The sequence below is a fragment of the Gorilla gorilla genome, chromosome 4 (genome assembly GCF_029281585.2).
Source record: "Gorilla gorilla gorilla isolate KB3781 chromosome 4, NHGRI_mGorGor1-v2.1_pri, whole genome shotgun sequence".
Lineage (NCBI taxonomy): Eukaryota > Metazoa > Chordata > Mammalia > Primates > Hominidae > Gorilla > Gorilla gorilla.
The window spans coordinates 31,601,362-31,628,526 of NC_073228.2; the positions used below are offsets into that span (position 1 = coordinate 31,601,362).

The 27,165-nt window shown below is 42.8% G+C and overlaps 1 protein-coding gene across 6 annotated transcripts in view; it reads left to right on the forward strand.

The window, feature by feature from the left end:
* Nucleotides 1–27,165, forward strand: part of USP32 (ubiquitin specific peptidase 32) — a 243,622-nt gene that overhangs the window by 16,225 nt on the left and 200,232 nt on the right. For 2 of the 6 annotated variants that reach the window (XM_055386682.2, XM_055386683.2), the window contains exon 1: nucleotides 13,961–14,211. The exons of 1 other annotated variant lie outside the window; for it this stretch is intronic. In XM_055386682.2, the coding sequence (XP_055242657.1) occupies nucleotides 14,154–14,211 (58 nt within the window). In that variant the 5' untranslated portion in view covers nucleotides 13,961–14,153. Of the gene's footprint in view, nucleotides 1–13,802; nucleotides 14,212–27,165 lie in introns of those variants that run through there. 3 more of the 6 variants (XM_055386678.2, XM_055386676.2, XM_063705767.1) reach the window with 3 other exon arrangements.

Genomic DNA, 27,165 nt, shown 5'->3' on the forward strand with positions numbered 1-27,165 from the left:
ACCCAGGCTGGGGTACAGTGGTATGATCACGGCTCTCTGCAGCCTTGACCTCCTGGGCTCAAGTGATCCTCCCAACTCAGCCTCCCAAGTAGCTGAGAATACAGGTGTGCACCAGTACACCTAGCTAAATTTTAAAAAGACATTTTGGAGAGGTGGTGTCTAACTATGTTTCCCAGGCTGGTCTCAACTCCGGGGCTCAAGCAATCCTCCCACACTGGCCTCCCAAAGTGCTGGATTACAGGAGTGAGCTTCTGCACCCGGCCAAATAATAACCTTTGAAAGAATAAAATTTTATGCACGATGGTTATGGATGAATTTATTAAATGGCCCTGAGGTGCCTTTTATTTATTTATTTAATTTTATTTTATGTTTTGAGACAGGATCTCACTCTGTTGCCCAGGCAGGAATGCAGTGGTGTGATCATGATTCACTGCAGCCTCCACCTCCCCAGGCTCAGGTGATCCTCCCACCTTAGCCTCTTGAGCAGCTGGGACTATAGGCAACATGCCACTAGGCCTGGCTAATTTTTGTATTTTTGTAGAGATGGGGTTTTGATATATTGCCCATGCTGGTCTCGAATTCTTGGGCTCAAGCAATTCAACCGCATGATTTTAAAAATACTAACAGCTTCAGCCAGGCGCAGTGGCTCATGCCTGTAATCCTAGAACTTTGGGAGGTCGAGGCGGGTGGACTGTCTGAGCTCAGGAGTTCGAGACCAGCCTGGGCAACACGGTGAAACCCCATCTGTACTAAAATACAAAAAAATTAGGTGGGCTTGGAGGTGTGTGCCTGTAATCCCAGCTACTTGGGAGGCTGAGACAGGAGAGTTGCTTGAACCCAGGAGGTGGAAGTTGTGGTGAGCCGAGATTGAGCCACTGCACTCCAGCCTGGGTGACAGAGCGAGACTCTGTCTCAAAAACAAAAACAAAAAACTAACAGCTTCTATTTTTTGTTCTTTTTATTTTTGAAACAGTTTTGCTCTGTCGCCTAGGCTGGAGTGCAGTGGCATGATCGTGGGTCACTGCAACCTCTACCTCCCTGGTTCAGGCAATTCTTGTGCTTCAGCCTCCCGAGTAGCTGTGCAGCACCATACCAGCTAATTTTTGTATTTTTAGTAGAGACGAGGGTTTCACCAAGTTGGCCAGACTGGTCTCCAATTCCTCACCTCAAGAGATCCGCCTGCCTCGGCCTCCCAAAGTGCTGGGATTACAGGCGTGGAGTCATCGCACCCACCCAAACAGCTTCTAAAATGGGACATTTAGTAGTGATTACTCCTTGGTTGTTTGGAGATTGTGACACTGTTAAGTAAAAAGACCAGCCTTCTATTTAAGTGTCCTTTTCATACAGGAAAGATGAGAAGGTTGTTTCTCAGCAGCCACTATTTTTAGAATTTGAACTCTGGGAACACAATGATGGTTCTTCAAGGCAGCTAATCCCAGTCTCTTTTGTTCCAAGGAGGCTGAGGTGCACTCTTCTACAATTTCCCTATAAACCATACATAGCTTCAAGATGCCTTTAGTGTAGTAGGTCATACAAAGATAATTGAAAAGTTGAGTCTCATTATGCCAAATCTCCTCTCTCAAAGACGGTTTCTCCTAGAACTAGTTCTTTTAGGAAACGAGATTGTCTTCTTGTAGAAATCTGGGCAAAGGAGGAACTAAAGGGTTGGTATAAAAATCAAGTCGGGATTTGCCCTGGAATTAAAAATATCAAAATATTTAAAGCTCAGGACCTCTTCCATGTGCATCACATTAAAAAAAAACTTTTTATTTGGAAATAATTTCAAGCTTACAGAAAAGTTGCAAAAACAAGAATAGCACAAAGAACACTTGCATATACCCTTTATTCAGATTCACCTATTAACATCTGCTCAATTTGCTTTATTATTTGCATTCTCTCTCCCTCTCCCCCACCTCTCTCTCTAAAACCTAGCCTCAAATGTAACAAACAGTATCACTTCTGCTACATTCCATCATTTAAGCAGTCATACAGTTCTGCCCAAGCTCAAGGGATGGGAAGTAATCCCCAGAAATATGTGTGTGTGCATATTTCTTTTTCTTTCTTTTTTTCTTTTTCTTTTTTTTTTTTTGTTTTGAGGCAGGGTCTCGCCCTGTCACCCAGGCTGGAGTGCAGTGGTGTGATCGCGGCTCACTGCGGCCTTGACTCCCAAGCTCAGGCAATCCTCTTACTTCAGCTGCCCAAGTAGCTGGGACCCATAGGCGTGTGCCAAACTGCCTGGCTAATTTTTTAATTTTTTGTAGACATAGAGTCTCACTATGTTACCAAGACTGGTCTTGAACTCCTGGGCTCAATCAATACTCCCGCCTTGGCCTCCCAAAGTGCTGGGATTACAGGTGGGAGCCATTGCTCCCGGCCCATGTTTCTGTATGTATATAGTCTTCAAATATATATGTGTGAAAAAATATATAGTTTGTCCCTGAAGCATTTAAAAGTAAGTTCAATACATCACGACCCCCTTTCCTTAAATAAACTCATTGTATACTAACTAAGAGCAGGTGTTCAAGTCAAAAGGCATTGTATTTGAGGAACCACACCTGAGGAGCGTTAGTCCCCCTGGACCTGATCTAGATGATGAGATCCTAGACCTCAAGGCGGTTTTAGAAGAAACGGTGTATGCATCTTACAAGTGGGAGGAATCTGAACTGTAACCCGAGGGCAGACTGTGGCATGACAACATTTCTGGATATTATTTCACCTCCCCTTAAACCTGGGCAGAACTTTGTGGCTACTTCAATGACTAAAATGCAGCAGAAGTGACACTGTGTTACATCTGAGGCTAGGTCATAAGATACAGCTTGGCTGGGCGCGGTGGCTCATGCCTGTAATCCCAGCACTTTGGGAGGCCGAGGCCGGCAGATCACGAGGTCAAGAGATCAAGACCATCCTGGCCAACATGGTGAAACCCTGTCCCTGTCTCTACTAAAAATACAAAAATTAGCTGGGTGTGGTGGCGCGCGCCTGTAGTCCCAGCTACTCAGGAGGCTGAGGCAGGAGAATCGTTTAAACCCGGGAGGCGGAGGTTGCAGTGAGCCGAGATCATGCCACTGCACTCCAGCCTGGCAAGAGAGCGAGACTCCGTCTCAAAAAAAAAAACAGAGATACAGCTTACCCGCCCACTACACCAGCCCCCTTCTCTCCCCTCCTCTTTTCAGGATGCTCACCTTTGGAACCTAACCACAATGTTGTCAGGAAAGAGGAAGCACAGTGGGCTTAGCTGTTTTTATGACAACTCCAGCTAAGGCCTTAGCTGACAACCAGCATCAACTGGCAGACATGAGTGAGAAAGCCTTCAGAGGATTCCAGTCCCTAGCTTTCAGGCCACTGCAGCTGACACTAAATGGAGTACAGATTAGCTCTCCCCATTGAGCTTTGCTCATTGCAGTTTCATAAGCAAAATAAATGTTGTCATTGTTTTATGCTACTCAGTGTTTGGAATAATTTCTTATGAAGCAATGACAACCCAGAATCACAGTAGCACAGGTATACTCATGTAAGCAAAGTAATGCATACTGTGCTGGAACGTGATTCTGATTACTAATTTAGCATTTCAGAAGAATAACTGATCAATAAGGACCAGGCATAGTGGCTTATGCCTGTAATCCCAGCACTTTGGGAGGCCAAAGAGGTAGGATCACTTGAACCAAGTTCAAGACCAGTCTGGGCAACGTGGTGAAGCCCTGTCTCTACAAAAAATAAACAAATTAGCCAGGTGTGGTGGTGTGTGCCTGTGGTCCCAGCTACTCAGGAGGCTGAGGTGGGAGAATCACTTGAGCCTGGGAGGTCGAGGCTGCAATGAGCCATGATTGCACCACTGCACTCCAGCCTGGGCAACAGAGTGAGACTCTGTATTAAAAAAAAAAAAAAAAAAAGATAAATGAGGGATGGAATATTGAGGATGGAGAAAATACTGTTCCCGTACCAGGCTTTCTCTTTTGAAGGGACAACCACTAGAATGAAAGATCCTTATATTAGTGCTTGTACAAGGCAAAATTGGGTGCAGCTAATACATGCACACAGTGACCTATTAACTAGAATTTCACTTTGCCCACCTTTGTTTTCATTTCACTCAGACAAAAACTAGAAGATCTGGGATAAGTTAGCACCCTTTTCCAGAAAGGTTGCCCATGAGGCTAGCACAGAGTGTGAGCTACTATAAGAGTTAGGGGAGAGTTTGTCTCAGTGGGGGAAATTTGAACCCTTTCTCCATGGGTTTTCTGGGAACGACTTTGTATCTACTGGCTGCTCCCTTAGATTTTTGCATGAATTGATTTGTTTGTTAATATTATCTACTAATGTGCACAAAAGTTTGGGCCCCAGTAATCTCTGAGTGACAACCAGGCTGAAGTTCATGCATAGGCAGAGATCTACTTTCTTTCTTTTTTTTTTTTTCTTTTTTTTATAGAGATGGGGTTTCACCATGTTGGCCAGGCTGGTCTCAAACTCCTGACCTCAAGTGATCCACCTGCCTCAGCCTCCCAAAGTGCTGGGATAACTACAGGTGTGAGCCACTGCACCCAGCCCCCAGAAGTCTACTTTTAACCCTTGATTATCATACTTTAACCAAACACATTCTTTTAGAACAAATTTTGAGGGTGCCCAGAACTTCCTGTCAAGTATTGCACATTGATAGCCCCCAAATTACAGTAAAACAGAAACCTGACAAAAACCAATAAAGCTCCTAAGATCTATCTACCTGAAAGCATTCGTCAACTGCTTATAATTCTTTCTTTCTTTCTCTTTTTAATTGAGACGGAGTCTCACTCTGTAGCCCAGGCTGGAGTGCAGTGGCGCCATCTCGGCTCACCGCAAGCTCCGCCTCCCTGGTTCAGCCTCCTGAGTAGCTGGGACTACAGGCGCCCACCACCACGCCCACCTTGGCCCCACAAAGTGCTGGGATTACAGGTGTGAGCCATCGCGCCCGGTCTTTTTTTTTTTTAGACAGGGTCTGGCTCTGTTTCTGTCACCCAGGTTGGAGTGCAGTGGCACGATCTCAGCTCACTGCAACCTCCACCTCCCCGGTTCAAGCCATCCTCTCACCACAGCCTCCTAAGTAGCTGGGACTATAGGCACATGCCACCATGCCGGCTTTTTAAAATCTTTTTGTAGAGATGGGGTTTTGCTATGTTGGCCAGGCTGGTCTCGAACTCCTGGGCTCAAGCAATCCTCCCGCCTCAGCATCCCAAAGAGCTGGGATCACAGGTGGCACCATATCAAGCTAATTTTTAAAACTCTTATTTCTTGTAGAGACTAGGTCTACCAATGTTGCCTAGGCTGGTCTCAAACCCCTGGCCACAAGTGATCCCCCCGACTCAGCATCCCAAATAGCTGGGATTACAGGCATAAGCCACTGCACCCATCTTGGTCTTACAGCTTTCAATACCATCAATCTCTAATGACTCCTCAACCTATGTCTCCAGCCTGTACCTTTTCTAACTTCAGAGTTAAATATCTAACTCTCTATTTAACCTACCCACTTGGATGTCTAATAGACATCTCAAATGTAACATGTCCAAAGCTCTGCTTCTGATCTTGACCCACAAATCTCCTTCTCCTGTTGTATTCCTCATCTCAGTGAGTAGCAATTCTGAACTACTTAGGTCACTAAGTTTGGAGTCATCTTTAAATATTCTCTCATCCATCCCAAACTAATCCTGTTGGCTGTTCTTTCAAAATAATATCTGGGATCTAACCTCTCACTGCCTAACCCTCACGCCTGGATTAATGCAGTCGCCCCTTAACTGGTCTCCCTGTGTTTGCCCTTTTGTCCCTTCTCCTCTCACTCCAGTCCACTTTCAACACAGCAGTCAGAGATATCTTTTTTAAATGGATGACAGGCTGGGCGTGGTGGCTCACGCCTGTAATCCCAGAACTTCTGGAGGCCAAGGCAGGTGGATCACCTGAAGTCAGGAGTTCAAGACCAGCCTGGCCAACGTGGTGAAACCCCGTTTCTACTAAAAATACAAAAATTAGCCGGGCATGGTGGCGCATGCCTATAATCCCAGCTACTCAGGAGGCTGAGGTGGGAAAATTGCTTGAACCTGGGAGGTGGAGGTTGCAGTGAGCCGAGATCACACTACTGCACTCCAGGCTCAACAACAGAGCAAGACTCCATCTCAAAAAAAAAAGATGACAGATCTCTTCTCCATTCCAAAACCTGTGACAGCTTCTGATTTTACGAGCAAGAGCCAAAGTCTGTAAAGAGGATTTGATCCCATCCCCTTCTCTCACTGTTGCAGGCACACTTGCTTCCTTGCTGGCCCTTAGAGCTGGCAGATGTGCTCTTGCCTCATTCCTTGGACAATCTTCCCTTGGATATCCACAAAGTCTGCTTCATTATCTCCTTCCAATTTTGGCTTAAATATCACCCTTTTTGCTTCTCTCTGACCATTCTATTTTTATTTTTATATTTTACTTTTAGTTATTTATTTATTTTTTTTGACAGGGTCTTGCTCTGTCATCCAGGCTGGAGTGCAGTGGTGTGATCATGGCCTACTGGAGCCTCCACCTCCTGGGCTCAGGCAATCCTCCCATCTCAGCCTCCCAAGCATCTGGGACTACAGGCACATGCCACCACACCCAGCTAAATTTTTTTTTTTAATTTTTTTGTAGAGACAGGCTGTTGCTATGTTTCCCAGGCTGGTCTCAAACTCCTGGACTCAAGCAATCCTCCCGCCTTGGCCTCCCAAAGTGTTGGCATTACAAGTATGAGCCACCATGCCCAGCCCCATTCTAGTTTTAAATTATAATCTTCATCTCAGCACTTCTTGCCTCCTTCCTCTGCATTTTTTTCTGTAGAACAACTGATGTACTATTATACTTATTTTGTCTCTTTTCCTACTAGAATATAAATTCCATGAGAGCAGGAGCTTTTACTTTGCTCAATTCTGTATCTTCAGCGCCTAGAACAATGCTTGCCACAGAGTAGGCACAGTGGATTTGTTAAGAGTAAATGAATGTCTGCTTTCTTATTTACCTTTCAAGATTCACATTCCCCAGGCTTCCTGCCCTCTTCCCACTCCTTCAATCTGGACTAATACCTCTCCCTACTCTAGGTTCCCATAACATCCTGTATTGTAGGACTTTCTAGAGATTTTTCTTTTTATTATTTTATTTTTTAAAGACAGAGTCTCACTGTGTCACCCAGGCTGGAGTGCACTGGCATGATCATAGCTCACTGCAGCCTCAAATTCCTGGATTCAAGCGCTCTCCCCAGTTTAGCCTCCCAAGTAGCTGGGACTGAAGGCACACACCACTACACCCAGCTAATTAAATTTTTTTTTTTGTAGAGACAGGGTCTTGCAATGTTGCCCAGGCTGTTCTTGAACTCCTGACCTCAATCCTCTTGCCTCAGCCTCCCAAAGTGCTAGGATTACATACAGGAGTTTAATTTCTGAGCCAGCCACTGTACCTAGCTAAGCAACTTAAAAAAAAAATCTTTGTATTCCTCAGGATTTAGCACACAAAAAGTGCTTTATGAATATTAAAATGAACTATTTGCAACATTTATACTCAATTGTTAGGGTAGTGGGAAGATGTTAAATAGGCATGAGTGAGGGGCTTGCCAACTTCCTCTTTCTTACATGAATTTCCTTCCTCTTTCTAAGAAACCCAGATTTGATTCTCTTTGCTTCCCTCCGACCAGAACACCAGTGACTAAACAGGTTGCCAAAACACCTTTTTTTTTCTTTTTTCTTTTTTTGAGGCAAGGTCTCACTCTGTTGCCCAGGCTTGAGTGCAGTGACGCAGTCATGGGTAACTGTAGCTCTACCTTTCAGGCCCAAGTGATCCTCCCACCTCAGGTTCCTGAGTAGCTGAGACTACAGAGGTACACCACTGTGCCTAGCTAATTTTTAAGATTTTTTGAGATGGCTAGTAATTTACTTTTTATTTTTGTAGAGACAGAGTCTCCGTATGTTGCCCAAGCTGGTCTCAAACTCCTTGGCCCAAGCAATCCTACTGCCTTGGCCTCCCAAAGTGCTTGGATTACAGGCATGAAGCACCCTGCCTGGCCTGCCAAAACAAATTTAACTAAATGCTATTTTATAGCTTTCAAATCCATTTGGAAGAAAATATTGGGATTTTTAAAGATGTTAATTGTTGGGTTAGTACCACCATGCGAAAAAGTTTTATCTTAACCTAGAATCATAAATCACATGGTACATTTCCTAGGTCCTTTTAAGACTCTAATGATTAACCCCACCCTCACTCCCACTGTAAAACTCTTAAAAGAGTTTTCAAATTATACCACAATTACTATTAAATACCTATACGTAGGCAGGCCCATCTCTGTCTCAGAATTTTTTTTGAGTATCAGGATAATAGTTATTGATCAAAAGGAGGCCTGGGGTCCAAAATGGAGGACAATTGGAAAAACAGCAGACCAGTATTTCAGCAAAAGGTGCAAAACAGAATGGAAGCACTGTACTAATAGGTAGTGGGGTGACTATGCATGGTGTCTCATCCCAGCACTTTGGGAGGCCTAGGCAGGAGGATCACTTGAGTCCAGGAGTTTGAGACCAGCCTGGGCAACAAAACAACACCCCATCTCTACAAAAAGTTAAAAAATTAGCCAGGTGTGGTGGTGTGCACCTGTAGTTCCAGCTACTCTGGAGGCTCAGGCAGGAGTATTTCTTGAGCCCAGGGTTTGAGGTTACAGTGAGTTATGATCACACCACTGCACTCCAGCCTGAGTGATAGAGAGAGATGCTGTCTCTTAAACAACAACAACAACTGGAAAAAGCCTGATTGAGTTTAAATCTCTCATCCACAAGATGAAGAAATCAAAGCCAAAGGTACACAGCTGGAGCTGGTATTTCTCAAATATCTAAGAAAGCATATTAAGGTGATAAGCTGGACTTTAGGTGACTTGACAAAGTTATTATTATCTAGAAACTGAAGTAAGGTATATCCTATATGTTCAAAGTTGGAGTCCATATTATTCTATGCATTTTAATTGCTGATTAGAATTCAACTGATGTACTTATTCTCAAGCCTGTAGTTTGTATTTTGCTGAAAGAGACTGGCCTAAATGTACAGTCCAGCTGCCACATGGGAAGAAGTAAAGAGATCAAGGAGAACTAAAAGGATGCTACTTGATTTTTTCAGGAGCTTAGGAAGAAAAAGCAGCCACTGGTGGTACTGTCCATAAGACCCTTCTCCTAACCTTTGTAAACTATTAATTTGAAGGAGATACGAATATAACTTCATTGCAGTTGGAGTAGAGAAGGGCGAGACAGGAGTATAACATAGGGTAAACTTTAATTCACACAATCAGTGAGTAGTTTGTTTGCCAAACATAGATTGTAGTAAAACAAAAAGAGAACCTCCAAGGTAGGTCTAAGTTAAAGGTCATTATCTTAATGTTTTCTTTCCTAGTCATAGTTTTAATTTAGGAATCCTGTGTGTCTTAAACTCTTAGGAGATGGCTCCTGTTGAAATGTTGCCAATTTTAGGCACTTTTTATCTCAAACTCCTGGCCTCAACAATCCTCTTGTCTTGACCTCCCAAAGCACTGGAATTACAGTTCGGGTGTGAGCTACTGTGACCAGCCAGCATTTTTAAAAGAATGATAAACAGAGAGGAGAAATTTCTTTAACTGCAGATTAGAGAATGACGTATTTTTAGTCATTCTTTCAATATTTTGGAAGTGATCTTTTACATTATATACTTGTGTACTGATGGAAAATGAGCATGTATTACTTGTACAAAAATAGCTTCGGGACGGGCGTGGTGGCTCACACCTATAATCCCAGACTAAGGCAGGCGGATTACTTGAGCCCAGGAATTCGAGACCAGCCTGGGCTCTCTACAGAAACTCTGTCTCTACAGAAAATAAAAAATTAGTCAGGTGTGGTGGCGCATGCCTGTAGTCCCAGCTACTTGGGAGGCTGAGGTGAGAGGATTGCTTGAGTCCGGCAGGTAAAGACTGCAGTGAGCTCTGATTGTGCCACTGCACTCCAGCTTGGGTGACAAAGCAAGACCCTGTCTCAAAAAAAAAAAAAGCTTCAAGTGCTTTAGTGTACATAAAAATACAATACACGTGACCACATCCTCATATTGTTTGACTGTAAGGTAACAAGTCCATAATACTGAAAAATCAGTTCTCTTAATGTGTTGGTGTCATGTTGTATAGCAATGAAGTTATACATAAATTAGGTGCTTTTCCACTTCTATTGTATTGACCTCCCTCTCTCTAGCTTACCTAAGATTCTTTGGCAAGTACTAAAATGACTGTCCTATTCTTATGTCATTTCTCTGTGAGTACAAACTGGGGAAAACACTTGTCATTTCTGTTGCCCAACTGGAAGTAGAAATTACATGCCAATCTCCTGTGCTTTAAATCTTTATATGGATAACCCTTTTGCAGGCATGTAATTATAGTTAAAGCAATGGTTTCCTAAGTACAACTGAGTACTTAAAAGTGAGGTGGCTGGCCAACTCTTCAATGGATTAAGTTAAATATAATGAAATTGAACAAACTAAACGATTAATAGAATTCCTTTCAGCATGACAAGCAGACTTCAGACTTTCTACGTTATTAGACTTAAGTACTGCATCAATTTTAAGTTTTAGAGGGATGTTTAACATTTGACTCCCTGCTACTGTGTAATACAAACCAAAATGCAGGTTTTAATCTGGGTTTAACACTTAAAATTCCCATCAGACACAACTATCTGCTTCACTGGCTACAATAATATGCTTAATTTAACTCAGACAAAGGAGAAATAGTATTTCTTAATCTTCTATCTCAACTCACAATTTTTAGAAGTGCTTAATCCATGGAGTGGAAATTTTTATGACCTTAGGGGATGCCAGGCCTGAAACTTAAAGAGGAAATCTTAAAAGTTCATGTTAGTACTGCTATAAATCTTACTTTACAATAAGTTCATACAGTCATGAGCTACAGTTGTGTTTCAGTCAAAGGAGAACCACATATATGATGGTGGTCATGTAAGATTACACTGCTTTTTAAACTGTACCTTTTCTATGTTTAGATACACAAATACCATTGTTAAAATTACCTACTGTAGCCCAGGCGTGGTGGCTCGTGCCTCTAATCCCAGTACTTTCGGAGGCCGAGGTTGGTGGATCACCTGAGGTCAGGAGTTCGAGACCAGCCTGGCCAACATGGTGAAACCCCATCTCTACTAAAAATACAAAAATTAGCCGGGCGGGATGGTGTGCGCCTATAATCCCAGCTACCCAGGAGGCTGAGGCAGCAGAATCACTGGAACCTGGGAGGCAGAGGCTGCAGTGAACCGAGATTGCGCCACTGCATTCCAGCCTGGGCGACAGAGCAAGACTCCGTCTCAAAAAATAAATAAATAAATAAATAAATAAATAAATAATTACCTACAGTATTCAGTACAGTAACATGCTATACAGGTTTGTAGCCTAGGAGCAATAGGCCTAGGTGTGCTGCAGGATATACCATTTAGGTTTGTGTAAGTAATCTATGATATTTGCACCACAACAATGTATCTCTTAGAATGCACCCCATAGGAAAACGACACATGCGGTCATATTCTATTAATTCCTGAGTATTTTGTAAATCATTTACCATCTCATGAAAGCAGCTAAGCTGCAACTCTAGTCCTGTCTTTCAAGTGGGGCAAGTGCCACAAAGAGATACATTAATTTGCTCCCAACTCCACTGCAAATCAAGTGGGTAGATAAATACCCAAGCCTATCCTTTGTATAGCAAGGCCATCTGTAGGTACTGACTGTTTAGGACAGTAATAATAGTAGTATATGTTGCAACTGAACTCTTGAGGGTTTTTTCCCCTTACAGCTGGGCCCTTTCATAAGATTCACTTCCCATTAATTACGATAATCTAACTCGGAACTCACATTCTGCAGGATGAGGATGACTGAGGTGTTTTGCCTGATGTCTCTCTATACCGAACTAATGACCTGGAAATTAAAGGCTTTGAAATGTATTCCCAACCCCCTGATTCATGGCCTTTCAGTAATGCAGCTAATCTGAGGTCTTAAAATTAACCACCTCACAGTGAACTGGAAAGGGCAGCGCTGTGACTAATGCCACGCTGCTGATCTGGTTTGCCAGGAAAGGTGAGTAGAAAAACACGAAATATTGGTGGGGCGCGGTGGCTCACGCCTGTAATCCCAGAACTCTGGGAGGCTGAGGCGAGCGGATCATCTGAGGTTGCGAGTTCGAGAACAGCCTGACCAACATGGAGAAACCCTGTCTCTACTGAAAATACAAAATTAGCCACGCATGGTGGTGCATGCCTGTAATCCCGACTACTCGGGAGGCTGAGGCAGGAGAGTCGCTTGAACCAGAGAGGCGGAGGTTGCGGTGAGTCGAGATCGCGTCATTGCACTCCAGCCTGGGCAACAGGGGTGAAACTCCGTCACAAAAAAAAAAAAGAAAAAAAAAAAAAAGAAAAACGCAGAATATTACCTTCTTTCTCTAGCAGGGTATATTAGAATCTGTTGGTTTTAGGAACTAATAACCTTTCCCTGGCCCTAAATTACCTAACCGGCACCTTGGGTCCAATCTAATCCAAATGGTTACTTTTTCAATATTGCTTCCTTTTCCAGAAGCTTTATTCCGTGACTTTTAGGTTGAAGACGCAAACTAAATAGAGTTGAAAATCAAGGAACTAAATAATAATTCCACTGTACACATACACCCCATTTGGTTTCTCCATTTATGGTTTCCTATAGGTTGTGTTCACCTTTTGGCTCTCGTGAATAATGCTGCTATAAACACGGGGGCACAAATAGCTGTTCACATCCCTGCTTTTCATTCTTTGGGAAATGGAGAGGTGGAGTGGGAGAGTCAGTCACATGCTGCCACACCATGAACCTGGAAGGCACGATGCCAAGTGAAATAAGCCAGTCACAAAAGAGAAAGTCTGCAGAGTTCCACTCAGAGGAAATACTTAAGAGTAGTGAAATTGAAGTAGGACAGGGGTTGCCACGGACCAGTGGGAGGGGGATTGGGGAGTTACCGTTTAATAGGCACAGAGTTTCCCTTTTGCAAGATGAAAAACGGTGGGAAACGGGACGTGGCAATGGATGCAAAACAGTATCAATGTTCTTAACGCCACTGAACTCACTTAGAAATTGTGAAAATGGTACATTTTGTTACGTATATTTTACCACAGATTAAAACGACTCCACGCTAAGCCTTGTAGCCCTCATGTTTCTCGGGGAGAAACTCTGGGAGAGAGGATAAGCCTTTTGCACAGCGCTTTCCAGAGAATGTGTACAAGAGGCAAAAGTGGGCCGGGCAGGCGAGATGACCCGAAAAGGCAGATCCACTTCGTTAACAAGGTCCACTTTCCTCAGGGATCTCCCGCTAGGTGTGAGCATTCTTTTGTCACAGGAAAGCCTTGAGATTCTCCTTTCCTTTCACAACGCCCTCCCAGTCAAAGACGTCCCTAAGGTTGGGAGCTCCCTGCCTACCCACTCCTTTCTCTTCTGAGCCATATGCCGCATCCCTCAGAACCCCATTCCCTAAGATTCTGCGGTCTTCCATGTTAGGTCCCGGCAACTGCCACACTAACCGTCAGCTGCTCGGACCCCACCCGCCGAACGCCAGAACATGCGGGCGCGGGGGCGGGGGGGGTCGTCCTCAAGCGCCCCGGAAGTCACCACCCCCCGTCGCCAGCGGAGGCGCCCGGGCGGGGCGCGCGGCTGCGATTGGCGGGAAGATGGGACGATGCGTTACGTGCGGAGATGCGTCCCCCTCCCCGCCGCTCCTGCGCGCGGTTAGCTTGGGGAGGGGCGGAGCGTGCGGCCCTGGGCGGCCGTTACCGGGAACAGTGTCTGGCCTCGGGTCCCGTGACCCTCGGCGGAGCTGGCGGGAGGGGGCGGAGGTGGGAAGAGGGCGTGAGGAGGGAAGGAGAGGGAGGAGAGAGAAGGGCGGAGTAGGAGGCAGGGGAAGGGGGCGGGGCGGAAGAGTCACGTGATCAGGCATGGAGGCGGTGGCGGCGGCGACCGGGAGGAGCCGCCGGGGCAGAAGCCGCACTTGTTAGTGTGGGGGGAGGTGGGGGCGGGGGACGCCGACACCGTCACCGTCACCCAGGGACGCCGAGGAGAAGGCGGGAGGGGGGTGGGGGCGAGATCAGGCTCCGACCCCCCGCCGAGGGGATGAGGGGAGCATGGGTGCCAAGGAGTCACGGATCGGATTCCTCAGCTACGAGGAGGCGCTGAGGAGAGGTGAGGGGGGAGGGGTCTGGGCGAGCTGCCTGGGAGGCCCGCGACGGGCAGCCTGGAGGGTGGGTGACCGGGAGGGAGAGGGGAGATTGAGGGCGTGGGGCGCCTGAGGCGGAAGGGAAAGGCGGCCGGCCTTGGGGAGTGTGGTGGGGGAGAGAGGTCGGGTGGGAAGCAGCGTTTGGGAATTAGGGCCGTTTGGAAAGGGGCTTGTCCTGAGAGAGGGGGATCGGCGCTGGCAGGGCAGTGCCCGTGCTCGCTGGTGGCGTTGTGATCCTGGATGTGTCCAGGGAAGTCCTCTCCCCGTTTTCTTGGGCGGCTCCAGCCCATCCAGCCCCCCTCATCCTTCATTGCCATTTTCTCCTATCATTCCTTCATAAAAACCTCCAATAACATCCTAACCTCGTTCCTAACAGCCTTAGCTGGAAGGGGACGAGGAGGCGGCTGCAAAGCGCTCCTCTCTGCTACTGGAAGCCCCTTCGTATCTGGGGAGTCCCTGCCTTTTCCCAGGGCCTATGCCTGTCTCTTGAGGGCTGTGGCCATCCGCTTCTGCCACCCTTCACCGTTTGAGCGGCTGACTTTGATAAGAACGATCTGAAATGAAGTTGTGTTTGAGGTGAGATGAGACTGGACAGCTGGCGTTGGCACCAGACCTTGTCTTAGGTTTCATCTCCTCCGACGTTGACCAAAGCCTTTGACTGCACTTGATGCCCAGTTCTCGCTCCATCCGTCTCCATGAAATGGCATTGGGAAGTCCAGCATTCAGATATTGTGTTAAATCTCCCTTTAGAGACTGGCCTGGCTGCCAGTCCCGGCCTGCTGCTTATTGGCTCTGAGGCACAGTATATTGTTGGCAGCCCCAACCCCCTACCACTCACTCTGATACCGCTGTCCATGATCACTAAAGCACACACTAACTGGAAGTGTCTTGTTGCACAGTTTATGGCCGGAATGTCTTAATTTTTCATGACTGGGATTTCAGTGTGTGTAGATCTGTGTATGCTTGTATTTCTTTTAGACATTTAATGGATATTCTTGGTAAGAAGTGAAAAAACATTAAGAAGATTAGGAGCTAGGCATTATTGTTAACAGGTTTCCAAGTCAAGAAATCAGCCATGCTCCAGGTGGTTTTAGTAGCTAAGGATATAAAATGGAAATTAGATTAAAAGACCGGTATTCAAAATGAGGCTTGAGAAGTGAACTCTTGTTCTTATATAGGAAGAAGAGGGGTAAGTGGGTAAGTTCAGTTGACCATCACCTGACAGTAAGATACAGAATTGAGATGTATTGGTGGTGGTGGATTTACCAGAATAACACAGATATGCCTTTTATGTCTTTCTTTCTTTTTCCCTTGTGGAACAGTATAATAATTGTTTTTATGGACAATCTCATTTGAACTTTTTTTGTCTGCCCCAATATGAGAAATATTCCAAATTCTTGATGTGTTTCCAGCCCTAGTAGGCTAGTCATTTCCGGGATGCTGTTGAGCCTGACAGGTCTGGCCTCAATTAGGCAATGGCTTACATGGCATGAAAGAGGACATTAGTCAAACTGATTTACAGCTTCAAGGTTCAGAAGTGTTTCTTAAGTTTGAGGGTGTGAATACTAGTGATGTACCTGGCAATGAGAAATTCTAAAATTAAACTTGTATTCAGCTCTAGCCTGCTTAATCTCCTATCAAACTAAGATTGTACGTTTGTAAATACAAATGAAGTTAATTGCATTTTAAACTGATCTGACTGGAAGGTTTTTGTTTAATTTCTTATACAGTGTCTGCCTGTTGAATTTTAAAACACATGTATTTGAAGAGATAGCAAAATCTTTGTTAAGAGCTTATTTGTAACTATTGGAATGAATTTATGTTTTTTTTTTTGAGACGAGTCTTGCTCTGTTGCCCAGGCTGGAGTGCAGTGGCGCGATCGCGGCTCACTGCAAGCCCCGCCTCCCGGGTTCACGCCATTCTCCTGCCTCAGCCTCTCCAGCAGCTGGGACTACAGGCGCCCGCCACCACGCCCGGCTATTTTTTTTGTATTTTTAGTAGAGACGGGGTTTCACCGTGTTAGCCAGGATGATCTGGATCTCCTGACCTTGTGATCTGCCCGCCTCGGCCTCCCAAAGTGCTGGGATTACAGGCGTGAGCCACCGCGCCTGGCCGGCATGAATTTATGTTTTACCAGTTTGCTTTAGAGGAAAATTAAAGCAAAAGAGAGCAGCAAGTTGATAAAATTGTATTTCTAAATGAAAACCAGAAGCCCCCTTCTTTAAGCATGGTACCATTTAGTAAATGTCAGACTTTAATATAGAATTTAAGATTACAGAAAGAGTTTATGAAGCTTTTTTTTTTTTCGAGACAGAGTCTCGCTCTGTCGCCCAGGCTGGAGTGCAGTGGCGTGATCTTGGCTCACTGCAACCTCCGCCTCCCGGGTTCAACCCATTCTCCTGCCTCAGCCTCCCGAGTAGCTGGGACTACAGGCGCATGCCACCACGCCTGGCTTATTTTTTGTATTTTTAGTAGAGATGGGGTTTCATCATGTTAGCCAGGATGGTCTCAAACTCTCAACCACAGGTGATCCGCCAGCCTCGGCCTTCCAAAGTGCTGGGATTACAGGTGAGCCACTGCGGCTGTCCCCAGAATCTTTTGATAGAGCTAAAAATGGCTTGGAACCTCTTTTGGGCACTTGAATAATATAAATAGTTGGTAAAACCTGCATTCATTGGTTTCATCTACTTGTTTATATTGTATAAAATGAATGGGGGAAAGGGTAGATAGGATTTGACAAACACACATTAGTCCAGTGTGTGCAAAACAAGCTTGACAAAACTACAGAAATACTTGCCTCCTTGGCTTTACTTAAAATTATTGAATGCTAAATAATGCCTAGATGTGATTAGGTAGTATTTAAAAAATAGGCATATATTACCACATACAAACATGGAATTGCAGGCAGTTTATCTTGCAAAATGGGGCCTTGGAAACGAAGTGTTATGTTAATGACAGATAACACTTACTGGGCCTGAGTGGAAGGGCAGTCTAGTGACTTCAGTTACATTTTAGAAGCACCTAGAAATTAGGAAGATTGGTTTTTGCACAGTATTTTAGCTAGACTGTTTGTCAGTTGTCTAAACCTTAACGTTTTCTAAAAGTGTACATTTAAACACTGTTAGGGAGATGTATTACTGGTAGCTTTTATTTTTTGGCTTGAATCTATCTTTCTTAAATATTTTGAGTAAAACACAAGGAAAGCCTTGACTCTTGTTTATATTGCGTGTGTTTTCTAAGGAAGTACACTTGTACTTCATGGATACTGGAAATTTGATCAGCACATTCTTCATCTCTTTATTTCACCTCCTTGTTGCATCTAAGTTTGTGGCTTGTGTATTCTTAAAAACGTGTTTTAAATGCTTGGAACACAGCATTCAAAAACTGTTCAGTGAAAGATGAGTTGCATTTTAGATCCTTTTAGAACTCTAAGACATCTTAAAAATCTTCACCAGTTTTTTAATTCTGTCTTATCTGCTCCTCTGTCCTTCCTTTCATCTTTCTGGAAACAGGATTATAAGGCGATGTGTGTGTGTGTGTGTGTGTGTGTGTGTGTGTGTGTGTAAGAATCGGCTGAATTAAAATGATTCTTAACTTTTAAATTGTAGTAATAAAATACAGTGGGTGAATTTCTTCTTATCCCTTTCTTTAAAATCTGGCATTTATATTGCTCTTAGTAGCTGAGTGATGAACTATAGTGTGTCAAAAAGTTATGTTATGGATTCATATTTTAAAATGTCCTTTTGCTCATTAATTCAGCAGATTTTTACTAAAGGCTGGGTATGAATTAGGCACTAAGGAAATGGATAACCAAGACCCCTCTCTCTAGGATCATATAGCTTGGGTCAGTGATCTCCACTAAGTGTATATAGACAATCCCCGACTTACAATTTAACTTTACGATGGTGCAGAAGCTATATGCGTTCAGTAGAAATCATATTTCAGTAAAGTATTAATATTTAGTATTAATAACCATAGTATTAATATTTCAGTACACTAATAAATTACATGAGATTTTCAACGCATTACTGTGTTATTTTGTCCAACAGTATGCTAATGTAAGTGTTCTAAGCATGTTTAAGGTAGGCTAAGTTATGTTCAGTAAATTTGGTGTATTAAACACATTTTTGACTTAATGATATTTTCAACTTATGATGGGTTTATTGGGAGGTAATCTCATTGTAAGTTGTTGTATCAAGGAATGTAAGCCTATTCATAGAGGATGCGAATAAAATACTAGAAATTCTGTTTATAGTTCTAACTTGTGTATGTTTAATAATGCACATAATATGTTCAAAAGTAGTATATATGCATATCATTTATAAATGATTAGCTTATGGTATATTATGTGCTGCAGTGCTATAGGAGAAAGTGCTACGGAAATACAGAGTGTGTATGGGTGTCTCTGATGGTCTAGAAGTGCTGCTAGCACTGTGCTCATTTTATAGTATATGCTCAATAACAGTGTTAAAGGATTTAATTTCCTAGTCACTTATAGGTAGTTGTGTTTGCTAGTGGAATAATTAAGCATGTAACAATTGATAATTCAGTACTTTTCATTTTGCTTATCCACCAAATCTAAGATGCTTTAAAACATTGACTCCCAACTAAGATTTTGTTCACCAATTTCTCAGTATTAATCTTAAAATTTCATTAGATTTATACTACCTATGATGTGATGTTAGCTCGTTTAGCATAATGTATCATTCTATACACGGAAATTGAATTTCACAGTCAGTACCTTCTGGGATGCGTATTTATCTCCCTTATTAAAGCACTTATTTGCCTTCCTATGAATTTTTAAAATTCACCAGCGAACTTTCTAGCATTAGTTTGGAATTGTTGGTTTCGGTTAAGCCTTTTAAAAGTATACCAGATCTTACTATTTGTAAAGGAGAAAAATGGGGCAGTTTTTAAGTAGTATGCTTATATGTAGTCACCTGAGTGATTACAAAGGTGCTGTTTTCACTAATCTCACTGTTTCACTAATTTCACTGTTTTCACCTCACTGATCTTTAGTTCGTAAGTTTGGTGTGTCTCTGACAAAGAGGAGATAAATATATTGATGAACTCTGGATTTTGGGGGATGAGCAAAATGAGGGGACATCACTTGCTGGTTAGTGAGCTCCCCATTTACCAAACTGGACAGCTCTTGTTTGTTTTTCCTTGTTCATTGTCTCTCTTTGTGCTTAGTGAGACTTTACAGTGACAGCACTCAGGGTTGCCTTCCAGAAAGATGTGTAAGGAAGTTAGAGTTGGGATTGTGATGCCCAACCCATAGCCAGATATTTTCTCAGGACGAGAAAAGGAAGATTTTTGGCACTGGATTATATGCTTGGATCATTGGAAAAGTTAGAGAAGTGATTATTATTTTTGTTGTCACTAGAGAAAAATCTGTTTTTGCAGCACCAGAGTAATGCTGAGAGTTTGAATTAGAAGCTTTAATGTTAAACAGCTGCAGTGGTGGAGGGTTTTTTTTTTTAATTTATGAACTAAAAATGAGTAGTTGGATAGTGTACTGAGAAGATTAAGGTGGGACTGACAGTTCTTTTTATACTGTATCCGGGAAGCATGGCTTCTCCTTTCAGAGCTTGTTTATGCTTCTGCTTTTGCTTTTTGGGCCTCGTGACATATTTGTGTTTAAGTTGAGCAGTTTAATGTCTTTCTGCATTCCAATAAGTCCTCTCATTTAATAATAAAGAACTCTTGGAAGTTAGAGGTATGTAGTTAATTACTGGCACAAAAGCCTGGTAAAAACTAGCTTTTCAAGTGTTTCCTTTATTGTTCTTTCCGTTTGTTTCTTTTGTATTGTGTGTGTGTGTGTGTGTGTGTGTGTTATGCAGCAATAGAATAGAATTTTCTTTTATAGTCAGAGATCTATCCTAAGATGTATCTATTCAAAGATGACCAGAATTCAAGACCTTTCCTTAACACCCCTCTTTATTAGGGACTTAGTATTCATTAACATAAGGCTCTTTTTAATTTTTTTTAATTATCTTTTTCTTTTTTTTTTTTGAGACAGAGTCTCTATTGCTCAGGCTGGAGTGCAAGTGGCGCGATCTTGGCTCACTGCAACCTCTGCCTCCCGGGTTCAAGCTATTCTCATGCGTCAGCCTTCCAAGTAGCTGGGATGACAGGCACCCACCACCACGCCCGGCTCATTTTTGTATTTTTAGTAGAGACAGGGTTTTACTATGTTGGCCAGGCTGGTCTGGAAGTCCTGACCTCAAGTTATCCACCTACGCTGGCCTCCCAAAGTGCTGAGATTATAGGCGTGAGCCACTGCTTCTGGCCTATTTATTTATTTTTGAGACAGAGTCTTGCTCTGTCACCCAGGTTGGAGTGTAGTGGCGCAATCTTGGCTCACTGCAACCTCTGCCTCCTGGTTCAAGCGATTCTCTTGCCTCAGACTCCAAAGTAGCTGGGACTACAGGCGTGTGCCACCACACTGTCATGCGCGTCCATGTGAAGAGACCACCAAACAGACTTTGTGTGAGCAATGAAGGTTTTTAATCACCTGGGTGCAGGGGGGCTGAGTCCAAAAAGAAAGTCAGCGAAGGGAGATAGGGATGGGGCTGTTTTATAGGATTTGGGTGGGTAGTGGAAAATTACAGTCAAAGGGGGTTTTTCTCTTGCAGGCAGGGGCGGGGGTCATGAGGTGCTCAGTGGGGGAGCTTCTGAGCCAGGAGAAGGAATTTCACAAAGTTAATCGCTCAGTTAAGGTGGGACAGGAATAAATCACAATGGTGGAATGTCATCGGTTAAGGCAGGAACCTGCCATTTTCACTTCTTTTGTGAGTCTTCAGTTGCTTCAGGCCATCTGAATGTATTGTGCAGGTCACAGGGGATGTGATGGCTTAGCTTGGGCTCAGAGGCCTGACAACACCTGGCTAATTTTTGTATTTTGTAGTAGAGATGGGGTTTCGCCATGTTGTCCAGGCTGGTGTTGAACTCCTGGCCTTAAATGATCCACCCGCCTCCACCTCCCAAAACGCTGGAATTACAGGCGTGAGCCACCACGCCCAGCCAGGCTCTTTATTTTAGGGATTTTTTTTTTTTTTTTTTGGATGGAGCTTTGCTCTTGTTGCCTAGGCTGGAGTGCAGTGGCACAGTCTCGGCTCACTGCAACCTCCACCTCCCGGATTCAAGCAATTCTCCTGCCTCAGCCCTCCGAGTAGCTGGGATTACAGGCACGGTGCCACTATGCCCGACTAATTTTGTATTTTTGGTAGAGACGGAGTTTCTTCATATTGGTCAGGCTGTTCTCCAACTCCCGACCTCAGGTGATCCACCCGCCTCGGCCTCCCAAAGTGCTGGGATTACAAGCATGAGCCACCGTGCCTGGCCTAGGGCAGCGCTCATCACTATCTTGTGAATAAGATTCAGGAAAACTGATGTTTTGAAACCTTGCCTATAACATGTTTGTTGGGGTACTAGACACTGGACCCCATTAAAAGCAAAACAATGCTAAAGTGGGATTTTACAGAGGAGGTTCTCCAGTGTCTTTCATTTCTGTAAAGAAGCTTGGTTGCCCCAGCATCTTATCCCTGTGGCAGAAGCCTTTTAACATTTGCTATGGTTGCCTTTTGGTGATGACTCGTGAAAGGGTCTGGAGAGATTACATTATGGAAAGGATCTTTCTAACAAGATAGGCCTCCACTAGTCTTTCCCATGACAGCAAATGGCATCACTATTGCAACGCAAGTACTAAACTGAAAAATCTAGACATATCCTCAGTTCCTCCCTTTCTCTCACTTTCTGACCATATCCCCTTATCTCCAGTTAGAATCTGTCACCAAGTTTTATTAGTTTGGTATTCAGTTTAGTCTGTTAGCTTCTGCTTAATTGCCTCCACTTTAGTCCCCACTGCCATCATCTTTTGCTCCAAGACACTGCGCAGTAGTTTCCTAGTTTCACACAGTGTATTCTTAAAATCCAAACCAGATCTTGTTATTCCTTTCTTTAAAGTCTATAATTAATTTTTAAAAATGTAGTCTTTATAGTGGTCTACAAGGCTGTAAATAATTTGGTTCCTGCTTAAAACTCCAACCTCAGTTGTAGTAATTTACCCCTTGCCTCCTGTACACTAGCTACACTAGCCATCTTCTTGTTCTTGGAACCTATTCTGGCTTGCAGCCTTTGCATTTGCTACTTTCTCTCATCCTGGAAAGACTATTTATGAATTTTTACATGTCTGGCTCATTCTCATATCTGATGCCCACAGCTCAGATGGCCTCAAGGACGCCTTCCTTTATCACCTCATATGAAGTGGTATTTGTCTATCACTATTGTGCAATATTCTGAACAGTTTGTGTACAGCCTTTATCATAATATGTAATTATCACGTTTATTGTCAGGTCTGTTGCTGAATCCCCAGTGTCAGGATAGGTGCAGTGCCTAATGTATTTTAAGTGCTCAGTAAATATTGGATGTCTGGATGAATGTATAAATGTATAAATAATGGAGAGAAGTTGTGGAGAGCTTTCATGTTTGTCAGATCGGGGGGTAAAAAATAAAGACAGGAATCGAGTTATACTATATGTATCCACCTCAAAATTTCTTTTCCTTTCAGCAGCTTTTAAAAAGTTTGTGCTTAAAGTTTTTTTTTTTTTTTGGGACGATGTCTGTCTCTTCCCAGGCTGGAGTGCGACCTTGGGATCACTGCAACCTCTACCTCCTGGGTTCAGGCGATTCTCCTGCTTCAGCCTCCTGAGTAGCTAGGACTACAGGCACAAGCCACCACGCCCAGCTAATTTTTGTATTTTTACTATAGACGGGGTTTCAGCATGTTGGCCAGGATGGTCTTCATTTCTTGACCTCGTGATCCACCTGCCTCGGCCTCCCAAAGTGCTGGGATTACAGGAGTGAACCACCGCGCCTGGCCTGTGCTTAAAGTTTTAAATGATAGTTAAAAATAAACAGTCCTAAATATAGTATGTAGTTTTGTCTGTTTAGTTCAAATACTTGAAGCTGATAAATAAATTCCTGAGAGATTAGTATGGGGTAAGTGTTGTACTTATGAACACTTGAGAATGTCTTTTGGTTATATATAAAATTTAATAATTTTATTCCTGAAATAATCATTTTTATATGATGACCTTCATGTACTTTTCATTTATGATGACAAGTATTATCCTACTGCCATATATGAAGTTAGAGTTGGAACGTTATTTGCTTAAAGTGTTATACAGAGTTATATAAAATTCAACACACAGAGCTCTCTCTTGGTTCTAAATAATCCAGGTGATTTTAAATTAAATTTTATGATTAACTTTTTTTTTCTTGGTCTAAGACTCTTTTTCTCTTATATTCCATGGCTAATGCTTCCCTCCCTCTTTTCTTAGTCTTTTGTTTTTGTTTTTATTACAATGGTATATGCACATAGTTTAGAATCAGATGGGAATACAGGGCTTGTTATGAAAATGGTACCGTTAGCTGGGCATGGTGGTTCAGGTCTCCCGAATTGTGGGGACTACAGGTGTGCACCACCACAGCTGGCTAATTTTTTTAAATTTTGCAGAGACGAAGCCTCACTGTGTTGTTGGTCTGAAACTCCTGGCCTCAAGCCTCAGCCTCCCAAAGCACTGGGATCATAGGCATGAGCCACTGTGCTGGCTGGCGGAGGCCTCTGAGAGAACTTGACATCTGGGCTTAGTTTTGACAGATAAGGATCTGGCAAGGCAGGTAGTTCGAGGGGAAAGATACATGGCAGTTTGTTGGTGAGCTTATCTCACTATGCCAGCCTCTGGAAATAGAAATCATACACTGGCCCTAATTTCAAGACACTAAATCTTGTCAGGGTTTTGCTTCACAGAGAAGATGCGTAAAATTTGGTCTTAAAAATGAGTTCACCATGCACACATACACACAAAAAAAGTAAATACTGCATTACTGTATATATGAGGTTCCAAAATAGGCAAAACTAATTTATGGTGACAGAATAGTGGTGACCTCTGAGGGTCGGTATTGACTGGGAGAGAACAGGAGAGAGCCTACTGGGGTGCTGGAAATGTTCTGTATCTTAATTTTGCAGGATAATTCCTTGGATGCATCCCTAAAAATTCAGTCAAGCTATATAGTAAGATTTGTGCAGTTTATGTAAGTAATAGGAGAGATAAGAGGGGGAACCTGTGGAGAAGCAGAACATTTCAAAATCTAGAAAGCAACATTTGCAAGGGTACACAGTGTTCAGACAGGGACCAAATCATAGAAACTACTAGGGCTTGCCATGCTGAAACGACTGACTTCAAACCATAGGGCATACGTACCTTCCACTGAAGAAGAGCACCTGAGTAAAATGACTAGAGGTGCATTTCAAAGATTATTCTATTGGAAATATAAAGAACGAATTGGAGGAGTAGGAGGCAAATAGTCCAAGGGACAGATAAAGACCTTTCTTTCTTTTTTTTTTTTTTTGAGACAGGGTCTCCCTCTGTCACCCTAGCTGGAGTGCAGTTGTGCGATCATGGCTCACTGCAGCCTCTACTTCCTGTGCTCATGCAATCCTTCCATCTCAGCCTCCCAAGTATCTGGGACTCCAGATGTGCGGACCACACCTGGCTAATTTTTTTATTTTGTGGTAGTGACAGGAATCTCACTGTTGTTTCCCAGGCTGGTCTTGAACTCCTGAACTCAGGCAATCTTCTGGCCTTGACCTCTCAAAGTGCTGGGATTACAGGTGTGTGCTACAGTGCCTGGCCTTATTAAAATGTTGATGTAATAAATGGGACTACCTAGTGCTGTGCTTTCTCCTTAAAGGAGAAAGCTGACAGAATACAACTAGCAGCAGTAATCTGGTAAATTGTGCTTTCTACAGAGTAAATTTTGTTTGTCTCATGACATTTATGCAAATATTCAAATGTTTCAGGAATATAAACATTTAAAATTTGGGTTATAAATAATGCCTCCTGGCTCTGAAATTATCTGAATTCATGAAACAATCAGTAGTAAATATGAAGGAAAAATGAAACACAGCCTTATATGCAAGGACAAGCACAAATTTCTAATTCTTGTTATAATTTGGGTGCCCACCTGGTTTTGAAGGTGAGCCTTGGTTTGACTGGTTCTGAGACATTTCTCTCAAATAGCAAATGAGTAGTGGGTATGAATAGGGTACATTGGAAAGTCATGTCAAAATTCCATGCAATTTTTGGAGCTTTTTTTCTCCCATGTAATTTATATAATTTGACATGTGTATTCCTATGTAAAATATTTGACCACTTCTCTACAACAAGCATTAAGTGGGCTAATTAGTATGCTCTTCTTATTTCATATTTCTGTGATTTCTCTTATCTGGAATGACTTTTTTATGCCACCCAGGCTGGAGTGCAGTGGCACATTTACTGCTCACTGCAGCCTCAACTCCCCAGGGTCAAGCCATCCTCCTATTTCAGCTTCCCTAGCAGCTGGGACTACAGGTGTGCACCACTATGCACACCTGTATAGTGGTGCACAAAAATTCTGCTAATTTTTGTGTTTTTTTGTAGAGATGGGGTTTTGCTATGTTGCGCCGGCTGGTCTTGAACTCCTGAGCTCAAGAGATCCACCCACCGCAACCTCCCAAAGTGTTGGGATTACAGGCGTGAGCCACTGCACCCAGCTTTTTTTCTAATTTGTTTTTATTCTGAGATCAGATGAGATTGGCATGTTCAGGTTGGTATGGCCATAGACTGCTTTTATCTATTCTAATAATTTTGTATTGTACAATGTGTTGGAAAGGCAAGATGAAGTTAGATTATGAAGGGTTCATTTCCATTCAATTCTGTCTATCCTTCTGGACTTTGCCTAAATCTTACCTTCTTTGGAGCTTTCCTGAACTTACTTATCTCCTTTGAATTCTTACATTTGGATCCTTTGTATTTGAGTATTTTTACATATATATGTACATAAATAACACATATTTTATGTGTATTAATTTACTCTCCCAACTAGATTGAAAGCTGCTTGAAGAGTAACCTTTTTTTAAAACCACATTGGACTGTTTTAAGCACAAATTTAGCATATGCTTGATGATTGAGAGAACCATATGGTTACAGTCATTGGTGTGTCTGTATGATTGTGATATGTTGCTATTTAAAAATCAATAGTTATTTCTTATTTAGTTTTCTGTTAAGCCATAACCTTTTGCTCTCATTTATACGTCTTCTGAACGTTAAGTAACATGTGGCTCATATTTCAAACTCCCAATTTGGAATTTTATAGCAATGTGACTGAAGTTTATAATTACAGGTCTCAGAGGACTGCACTACACAGAAGTTCTCTATGTGTTAGAAGAATTTATTAGAAGATAGACAATTGTAGGTTACACTGTAATTTAGAAGACTTTTGCACATCTCATGTATTTGTATCAGTTTGAGAATTTGAAAATGCCCCCAAAATGTCTGTTCTTCACTAGCGCCTCTTGTGATCCTGGCAGAGATAAGCTAAACTTTTGAAAGGGTAGACTTTTTCTGTTTATCTTAGTATCCTGAGTCCCTCAATCTGGAATGTAGTAGATGTTTGTGCATTTCCCTATGTCAGTGAAGTCAAAATACTACAGGTGGATTTTTCAGCTTTTCAAAGTTTTCACATTTACTAAGTCCTTCACAGTTATCTCCTACTAGTTAAAAAACGATTTGCCTCAATTTATGCCAGTGCTACTTTGACATTTGCATTGCTGTAAAACCCTTACTAAAAGGTATGTTTTTCTAGTATATAAATACATGTATGCAGCTTTTCTCATATCTTTGAGAAAGCAAAAAATTGTACTAAATTATGATTTCGACTGTAATAGGATTATGGCTTAGTCATGATCAGTATTATATTTTCAACTGTGTCTTACTAGGATTATTGTAAAAGACTTTCAAAATAGTTCATGTGAATTTTTGTCTGATCTTCACAAACTCAGGTATGTACATAGCTCTCCCCCACCTTCTCCTGGC